The sequence below is a fragment of the Salminus brasiliensis genome, chromosome 3 (assembly GCF_030463535.1).
Source record: "Salminus brasiliensis chromosome 3, fSalBra1.hap2, whole genome shotgun sequence".
Classification (NCBI taxonomy): Eukaryota; Metazoa; Chordata; class Actinopteri; order Characiformes; family Bryconidae; genus Salminus; species Salminus brasiliensis.
Window position 1 is genome coordinate 42797742 of NC_132880.1, and position 10100 is coordinate 42807841.

At 42.3% G+C, this 10100-nt stretch overlaps 1 protein-coding gene across 1 annotated transcript; it reads left to right on the forward strand.

Annotated features, from left to right (window-relative positions):
- The first annotated feature begins 2971 nt into the window (after nt 1–2971).
- On the forward strand, nt 2972–6733 carry stmnd1 (stathmin domain containing 1). The gene is made up of 5 exons (XM_072674885.1): nt 2972–3141; nt 3223–3355; nt 4552–4682; nt 4786–4917; nt 5402–6733. The coding sequence occupies exons 1-5, from the start codon at nt 3073–3075 to the stop codon at nt 5642–5644; spliced, it is 708 nt and encodes a 235-aa protein (XP_072530986.1). The 5' UTR covers nt 2972–3072; the 3' UTR covers nt 5645–6733.
- The last annotated feature ends 3367 nt before the right edge of the window (nt 6734–10100 follow it).

Genomic DNA, 10100 nt, shown 5'->3' on the forward strand with positions numbered 1-10100 from the left:
CCCTCGGCTAACTAGTGGGGGGGTGGGGATCTTCTACTTCTGTGGGAGGAAAATAATTAAGGTTCAATATACCTACCAGTAATATATATAGTGAGAAACAACATGTCTGTATGTGTGATGTTGACAGTATCAAGTATCAAGCAGTCCTTTTATGTGGTCACCTTGATCTCTATTCCATATACTCATCCACACATAAACCCATTTCTACAAAACCTCTAAAAGATGCACAGGTCTTGTGCTCCAATGTGCATAGGCTAGGCTCTACCCTTCACCTGAGGCCCATCTCCAGCACACAGGCAGACAACGCCTGAGACAGTGGTTTACAATTGTAATGTCTTCCTCTGCTGGCCTCAGTGAGGAGCTCACGCATAGGCCATGCGCACCAATGTGCAAGGGCTAATCTCTGCCCTTCACCTGAGGCTCATCTGCCGCACACAGGTGCTGTTCATATTTGGACTGATTAGGACTTGCTGTTTCATTACCAATCCTTGATGTGGTTGTGGTGCTTTGTTAGTCAGTCTGGTTTTGGCCCTCTGCTTAGTTCTGTGACCTGGATTATGGATTTGCCGGCGTTATAACCTGCCTGCCTGTTTCCTGACCTCTGCTTTTACTGACAAGGAATATTGCTGTAGCCTTAATAAAGTCCCTCTGCGGATGCAGCCTGCCTTAACCCTTATGTTACAGAAATAGGTTTGTGATGAGGTTTTAGTCCAAACAAATCTTTTCAAATGCATTAATGGTAGAGGCAATGTAGGTTCACTGATCATTTGGGACAGTAAGGAAATTGGCTACCTACAGTTGGGTTGTAGGTATCACAACATATCACCAGTGGCTCCCCTATTGTGAGGAAATCTGGCTTGACATATTATCTCTACAATGCACCATTTTGCACCAGCATGACTTTGTTTACATCTGAAATATTATATTATGGAGAATTTTAGGAAAATCTGTGGAATTCCCCTTTAGTAAAAACATGAGTAAAGTGCCTGGGGAAGTATAATTATTCAATATCAGTAAAACCTGAGCTCATCCCAAAGAATATCTAGTAACAAATCAAGTATTTGAGTAAGGATCTTGTTTTGCTGGTGTCATCTTAGCACCGCAACAACCTACACTACAGCAGGGTCATGTTTTTTTTTCACACCCCTATTCTGACAAACCCCACCTCCTGTGCTGTGATTCGGGATTAAGACACTGACTGCGTCTGCGGTCGCATATGGGAGAGTGAGGTAGGATGAGTTAGTAGGTAAGCTGACCCACCACCTGAATCTGGGCAACCATACTCTGTTCTTGTCATGTAACCCTAAATCTAGTTTATATGATCCATTTTCATCTTGCTGTTTGCCTATCAAAGGCTCCCCCCCCCCCCCCAACTTATCAGGTATAATCAGTCCCATATCAAAAGTCATTTATCTGAGTTGTAGTTAAATCAGATATGTTGATGAACTGGCAGTGTGTTAAAAGAGGTGAGGGAATTAGCAGAAGTGTAACTCTGGGATGCTAGACTAAGTGTTTTTCCCAAAGTGATGGCTGTTGGGCAAAATGAGCCTGAGTCCTTGAGGGTAAGTTCAGCCGGTGGCTCATCTTACCCCCTCAAGTTTACATGATAGGGTAATATGGGTATATCATTTTGTATTATTATTATTATTAATAATAATAATAATAATAATATAAAAATAAATAAGATTAATAGATTAGTATTATTTTTAATCATATTTTAAAAAGAAAATAATAATAATAATAATAATAATAATAAATAGGAGTAATAGATTAGTGTTCCATCCTAATAATGAATCATTTAAATTGTATTTCATATAAAGGTGCACGTATTTGTCACTGTACAGCAAAATGTGTCCTCCGCATTTAACCCATCTGGTAGTGAACACACACACACACACACACAGCGGTGGGCAGCCAACTCCAGCGCACGGGGAGCAGAGAGGGTAAAGGGCCTTGCTCAAGGGCCCAACAGTGGCGGTTTGCCGAACCCGGGAATCGAACCCACAACCCTGTTATCGATAGCCTGCCGCTCTAACCGCTGAGCCACCACTGCCCCATACACGTTCACATATTTATTCGAGCAATTATCTAATCAGCCAATCATGTGGCAGCAATGCAAAACCAGTCATGCAGATACAGAACAGCACATCAACCATCAGAACAGAGAGAAAATGAGAGCTGTGATTCTGAGCGTGGTATGATTGTTGGAGCTAGACAGAAACACCTTGTTGATGAGAGAGGTCAACAGAGAATGACCAGACATGGTTGGAGCTGATAGAAAGGCTACAGTACCTCAGGGAACCACTCTGTTTAATTGTGGTAAGCAGAAAAGCTCCCAGAATGCTCAACACCACGTCCAACATTGAGGCGAATGGGACACAACAGCAGAAGACCACATCGGGTTTCACTCCTGTCAGCCAAGAACACAAAGCTGAGGCTGCAGTGGGCACAGGGTCACCAAAACTGGACAGTTGAAGAATGGCAGAACGAAGCCTGGTCTGATGGAGGCGCGCAGATGGTAGGGTCAGAGTGTGGCGTCAACAGCACGAATCCATGGACCCAACCTGCCCAACCCCTTAAACAGTCACTGCTTAAATGCCACAGAGTATTTTACTATTGTTGCTGATGAGGTGCATTCCAGATCCCAAAGAACTGGGGCTCCTACCCAGTATTCCCAGTATGCCCAGTATAGTGTTCTGAAGTTCCCAGTGAGTGGATGTATGATGTAGTCCTACATAAACCTGAATGCTGCTTCTGAGGTTGGGGCTGAGGGAAGCACGCGCGTCCAGGAGACTGTAGTGCGCAGCTAGGACAGAGCGCTCGTGAGTATGACTTCTTAGCCAATCCCAGCGCAGGAGGCGGGGCTTGCCGGAATACAGGTGGGGAAAATAACGCGGGTCAGATTTATTGTAGCAACGAGCCTTAGCAACGGAGAGAGTCCATGGAGACGTGCTTCACGGGGTCCTGCCAGGGTGGTGTCTAGGAATGCAGCACTTCCTTAAAACCTGTGAACGACCAGTCTGTGGATAGCAGCTGCAGAAACACCTCAGCTTCACCATTAAAGGAGTGAACATGGGCTGTGGGAGCTCCAAAATCACGGTAGTCGAGCCCGTCAAACCGGGCAGCCTGGAGGAGAATGAGGTAAGCTACTGACCCCTTGTTTTGCATAAGAGACCTTATTAATATTCAAGCTCCTGGACTCCTGGTTTGTGATCATCTCAGGTTATAGGGGGTCATGGAGGAGCTCGTGGTGACTCCGCCGTGTCCAAGAAGACCACGGACAGTGGACTGGGGCTGGAGGCCGGAGAGACTGGCCTACCCGGGACAGTCCCCAGGATACTCCCACCGTTGAGAGGTAAGAGGATAAGATAAGGTCATAATATCATAAATAAAAAATAATGATAAATGGGTAAGAGGCTGTCAGTCATGGACCTCAGATGTGGCCCTGAGCGGCCTTTACGTGATGTTGCATTATGAAGAAAAACATTATTTATTATACAGTGCTGTGAAAAAGTATGTGCCCCTCCCTAGTTTCTTCTATATATTTCTCACATTTAAATATTTCAGACTCATTTTAATATAAAGATAAAGAAATATAATACACAGCATTTATTAAAGATGTATTCTGCCTATAGTACCAGTAAAACATCTGGAAACACCTGGTTAAATGCGTTTTTATGATCATCATATGAACATTTGGTCCAAATGTTAGGGTGATATTATTTTTATTTATTTATTTTCCAAAAAAATAGGACACACGGGTATCCACCATAGTTAAGATGTCATGCTTTGGGGGTTTCAAGTAGGCTTAGGTTGTAGGACCGTGGCAGTGTGTGTATGTGTGTGGGTGGATATACTTTTGAAACCATGCAGCTACAGTAGGTTTCTGTACATTAACACATACACACTCCCTCATTCAGCAACAGACCAATAAACAGCCTCAATAGCCTAAATGACCAAAATATCTCCTATCAGTTCAACCTACAACTTCATCTTACTTTAGACCCCCCCAGCCATGGGGGATACCTACTGGGGATACCCAGTGTCCTCTTTTATGAAAGCAAAAATATGGTCAGCCCCAGCATTTGGAGCTGATGTTTTTCAGATGATGATCAGCACCAACCAACTAACCAGGTGTGTCCAAACTGGTACTGTTTGACTGGCACTGTACATCACTCATGGGAAGAAGTAATTGCGAGCTTTTGAGGAAGGTGAGAAGAAAGAGTACAGTGAATTAGTGAGGAAGATGAGGGCAGGAAGTGCAGTACTTTACCTTTAACCATGAGAGTCCAGTAAATGTAGTAAAATGTAGGTGTGCGTCGAGTCCACTAGGTGGCATACTTTCTTTGTAGTTCTTGGGTAAACTCTGACCATTCTTTTATCTAAAGCAGTTCAGTGGAATCAGTTGACAGACGTTCTTGATGTCTTTGAGGAACGTCTGATAAACATGTCTGCTTTCATTTCTCACTCTGCTGTTTCATGAACAATTTGTAACTACATAACTAGAAGAAACCCCCTGTAGAGACCAACTCTTCATGTGTGTAACCTTAGCTCAAAGTCCAGGACTGGCCCAGGAGAGCCAGAGGCCAGAGTCCAGCGCAATTCTAGAGGAGCTGCTAAATCAGGGGATCATCCCAGCCCATCCTAAAGTAGCAGTCAGTGGGGAGGCCTACAACATCATGGTGAGCATTGCGATGTGGTGCAGTCACGATATCTGCCACCATCAGTTGCTTTGATGTTTTGAAGTCAGATCGCAAGACTGTGTCATGTTTATGTTACCTACAGCTGGATGATGCAGGGAGTCCAAAAAGGAGGCCGCCACCTCGTCTAGAGTCACTGAAGGTTCGTAAAGAACAAGAGGTCAGGAGAAAGGAAGACATCGAAGAGAAGATGAGACAAGTGGAGGAGAGAAGAAAGGTATAGAAAGGTTTCCAATACCACTGTTTCCCCAGAACATCTGCTTCTCAAATACCAGTTCCCTCAATGCTCATCAAACATCAACTACAGAAGTGTGTTTCCTAACTCCAGACCTGCAACCCCCCTGGACTGCATAGTGCTTAATAATTAGCTAATGCTGTGACTCAGATCTGTTATAGCAAGGGTAACACAAAAGTAGGGTGGCACAGATTGGTCCTGCAGTGTAATGCAATCAAAGGCAATCAAATCCTCACAGCAATGCTCCAAAATATAGGTGAAATCCTTCCCTGGACAATAGAGACAGTTACCCCAGAAAAGGCTGGATAAACTCTTTTTAATGCCCTTGACTTCAGAGGAAACACTGAATGAGCAGGTGTCCCAATACTTTTGTCCATGTAGCATAGCTGACAGTTTACTTCTACACTCTGATTACCTTTGGGGGTTAAATGTACATCCCTGTAAACCACCATATCTCTGTGTGTAGGTACGGGAGGAGGAGCTGCGGACCAGACTGAGAGCTAAGTCTGCACGGCCTCGTGGAGCTGCTCCAGTGGGGGCTGAGGTTCATGACGATGCTCCTGAAGATCCCCACCTCCCACCCACATCCAAAGAACCCCATGTGGGCAGCAGTTTGGGAGATTCAGCAGATAGGAGACTGACTGACTCTCCAGAGCTGGAGAATGACTCAACATTTCAGCAGCTGGAAGATGCTGATGGGTTTTTCTAGCATAGAGCTGCACCCAGACCACCACACTGAAGCAGGGCCAATAGAGCTTATTACTTATACTTACTATACACATATATAGTAAACATATACAGGAATAGATGCATAGATGGGGAGGGGGAATATTCACAGACATAAGGGTTTTTTGCACTTGCACTTTAAAATGCTCTAGTTTTTTAATACTGGACAACAGTCCCTTCCACACTGTGTTGACACGGTTTAACAGATTATTACATGTGTGTGAATATCATTGCTGTCCAATGAAAAACAGGTATCTCCAACATGGTGACTTTACAGAACAAGCCAAAAGTTTCTTAAGTTTGAATAGAGGTCAATGTAAAATAAGTCATTTAGAGCATTTCTATTGGTCCATTCATCCATTACAAAGCAGCTACAGGGTTTAAACAATGGAGAAAACTAAAAATGGACAGAATTGAGAGACCTGTTTTTTATTGGACAGCAGCGATATGCTGCATAGAGCGAATGTTGCTCTCATCTGGGTTCCATCAGGTGCCATTCAACAGAAGTAACATACACAAAGGAAGTGACAGCGATGAAGCTTAGCATTCTTTACTACCTTTATTCTTAAAGATAGCTATATTCCAAAGAAATATGAAATCACAGCCACTCTCTAAGACAGCTATTAATGAATCACAGTGATTATTTTTATGAAAAAGTCAAATATTTGACTGATATTATGATTTGAAAGTAGGTTCGGGGTTTTCTGTCAAACCTGGGGTAGACAGTATGGATCAATGTCTTTGATTGAAACTCAATCTACACACAATAAACGTTTTTTTCCATTTGACATTTTTCCATTGATCCCAATTTCTCAACTTTAACATGTACACATTTTATATTTGCTATGCATAATAATATAGAACCTTGTATCTCCATTTTTGACATTTTGACCTTTTTGCATATTTTGAATCTGGCAGTCTTCCTTTATTTGGTACAAATTTTATAATGAAAGGACTAATAGAAATGCTACAAATTGACTTAAATAAAATCATTTAACTTTATCATTGACGTCCATTGGAAGTTCAGAGGGTTGTTTCTTTCTCCAGTAAAAAAAAAACAATTTTGGAGATACAAGGAGATCCAATATGCATAATAAACTCATCTTTAATACACATGTGTATTAAATGTAATGTGTAAATACATTAGTTTATGTTTATTTATGTCTCAACCTTTTATATATGTCTTAACTTTTATAGCCACAGATCCTTCTACTTTCTACCTTCTACAGAAAACCTACCAAGCTAAAAATGGATTCGAATCCACAAGGTGGCACTGTAAGGTCAGCTGGTCAGTTCGTTCCAGTACGGGACCTTTACCTTTACCAGGCTGCAAAAGAGATGTTTGAAGGTGTGAATCTGAGAGTGACCTTTCAGGTGGCCATTGTATGTAACTGTATCTCTTTGTAATTAGCAGAGTGGCAAACAAAAAATAGGTCTCATTAAAATGCTGGTGGTTTGTTTTCATATGGGTAGATGTAAGGTGTAATGTGTCCTATCCCCAGGCCTGGAAGTCACAAATCACTAAGTTCAGCCACATCTGTCAGAATTCATGTCTGTTAAGAGACTTTAATGTGTGGCCTTCTGGTCAGTGGAGCAAGTACACTATATGTCCAAATGTTTGTGGACACCCCTTCTAATGAATGCTGCTTTAAGTTGCACCCATTGTTGATACAGATGTGCAGATGCATACACACAGCTTGTCTAGTCCCTGTAGAGAAATGCTGCCGATAGAAGCTGGAGCAGATAAACATAAACCTATTGGCACCAAGTCTAATGCCAGGCATGGGCTACAGGGGTAGTGGAGCAGTAGAAATGTGTTCTCTGGAATGATGGATGGTGCTCCATCCAATACTTTTGGAATGAGTTGGGGAGTTGGGGATGAGGTGGAGTGGTGATCATTCAACATCCTGACCTCACTAACACTGCAATCAAATCCTCAGCAGCAATTTCCTACAATCTAGTAGAAAGCCTTACTTGGACAGTAGAGACAGTTACTCCAACAAATACCCTCGATTTCAGAAGAAACAATAAACGAGCAGGTGTCCCAATACTTTTGTCCTTATTGTAATGTGTCAAACAGTGAAAAACAGCAAAATGGAGGGTTTTTAAGTTTTTAGCTACAATAACCAATAGTGGGTATAGTGGGGAAATATAGATAGCTAGATAGACAAGACAGACAGATAGATAGATAGTTGTTGATCAAAGCAGTAGAAGGGGTCATATACTAATTATTAGGCTGTCTAAACTACTTAATTCAATATGCAAATGAAATGAGGCAAAGGTACAAGGGAATGCAACAGGATAGGTTCCCATTGTAATCCTACTGAAATCCAAACCTATCTCAATTGCAGTGGCTCTGCTCTAGGCTTAACTGGGCATAAATAAATTAGTAGACCTGCTAGCATGCCAAAGATGCTCTCCATGAGGTTCACGCCTCAATAGCCAGTCGGTTGCTGACTTTTTTCCCTGTAAAGCCTCAGTTCTGTATCCTAAAGAGTTGGGCGTCATAAGCTAGGCGAAGCGTGGTGGGCTGCACCAAACAGACGGCCTCTCGGGTTGCACGCGTCCACAAAACCCACAGCAGTCGAGTGATATGGAAGTGCACTGTCTAAATGACGGGCCATATTAATAATTCACTGGGCACCCTATTGAGTTACCTAGTTAGAATTACAGGTAGACCTAGAAAATTAGGCCTATCTGCTGTTTTTGTTAGTAGGAAGGGGAACGACTGAGTTCAGCTTTACTGATGAGGACTGCACTCTTAAAAAGGGTTCTACAAGGGTTCTGTGGTAAAGGAAATGATTCTTTACACATTGAAACCAGGCAACTCAGTTTAACAGTTCTTTGTCTGGTTAAATGGTTCTTTGCATAGATGGAAAACCTTCTGTAGATGGTCCTATGTAGCACCACAAAGGTTTCCAGAAAGAGTCAAACCCTTTTGCTTAGAGTGTATGAGTATATACAGTCTTATGTGAAAGTTTAGGCAAAGTTTAGGAGAAATAGTTGCTCTGTTGTTGATGTGATCTGATAAAGTCACAATGGAGGTCTTCAGCACGATCAGCACGGTACATTTGGAGAACAAAGGGAACTGCATTTCATGAAAAGAGCACCTTGCCAACTGTGAAGCATTGGGGGTTGATCCGTCATGCTCTGGAGTTGTGTTGCTGCCAGTGGCATTGTCAATATTGCATGACCTTAGTGAAGAATGGCTTCCACAAAATATCAGCATACCATGGATGCAAATGTCCAACCATCTGTGTGGTTGGTGTGGCACAACAAATAACACCACTACCTGCCAGTGAGCTACCACATCATGTGAGAGACTGTGGTTCGATTCCTGGTCTGGGTGACTATGCTGTGCTACACCAATAGGAGTCCTTGGGCAAGACTCCTAACACTACACTGGCCCACCTCTATAATATGAGTAATCTTGTAAGTCGCTCTGGATAAGAGCGTCAGCTAAATACCATTAATATATATTAATGTAAGTTTTATTGCATATGACAATAAAACTCTTGAATCTTGTAATCTGTGAAAAGGCTAGAGCTGATGGCTTCTGTAACAGGACAGTGATCCAAAACATACCTCAAATTCACTATGGACTACATAAACAGATAGAAACTGAAGCTTGTGGACTGGCCCTCATAGTCCCCTGACCTAAACATCAAAAAACATTTGTGGATAGACCTTAAACAAGCTGTGTAAGCAAAATGATATCTCTGAAGTGGAGGCCTTCTGCAGCAGAGAGTGGGACAAATGTCCCACTATGAGAACATGGAAACCTTTAGCTGCTACAAGAAGTGTTGTGACTTCTTTCAAGTCATATAATAGCTACATTTTGGGAGAAAGAACAAGCCTGAAGCCCCTCCTCTCTAATCTAACCCTCAATAAATTCCATCTCTTCCTTGTTCATGTGTCTATGGCAAGGTTGTGCAACCCTCTACCACTCTGTCACCTCCCTTTGAACCCTGTTCCTGGCTCCACTTATCAGAAGGTGGAGCAGAAGCCACCCAAACCCAAGCCCATTTGAGTTCTCCCCCTTCTCTTACAGTCTTCTCTGAAATGATCATAAGCTTTGGCATGGTCCAATTAGCAAAGGAGGAGTGCAAGGTCCAAACTTACTAAGTCCTAACTCAATTTCCTAAAGTTTGCATAGGCCACACTTATTTTTTTTAATGTAATGAAAGACAGAGCTGTGTGAGCTGACAATATTGCTGACAATATTGTGTTCATTTTGATTAGCTACAGTGACTGTGTTTCCTTTCAATTAAAGAAAAGGACAAAACGTCTCATTTGGCCATTGGAGCCCAAACTTAAGCATAAGACTGTATGTATATACACACACTTTCTACTATACATAGACACAAAGACACAAAAAATTAATAAAGAGCCAAGAAAACAATTTAACATGTTTTGCTAATATGTAGAATTCAGCAAAT

Excerpts from the sequence above, each read along its gene's own strand:
- stmnd1 (XM_072674885.1), top strand. The coding sequence starts at position 3,073 with ATGGGCTGTGGGAGCTCCAAAATCACGGTAGTCGAGCCCGTCAAACCG. Across the intron at positions 3,142-3,222 it reads GCAGCCTGGAGGAGAATGAG|GTTATAGGGGGTCATGGAGG; the intron begins GTAAGCTACTGA and ends TGATCATCTCAG. Across the intron at positions 4,683-4,785 it reads GGGAGGCCTACAACATCATG|CTGGATGATGCAGGGAGTCC; the intron begins GTGAGCATTGCG and ends TGTTACCTACAG.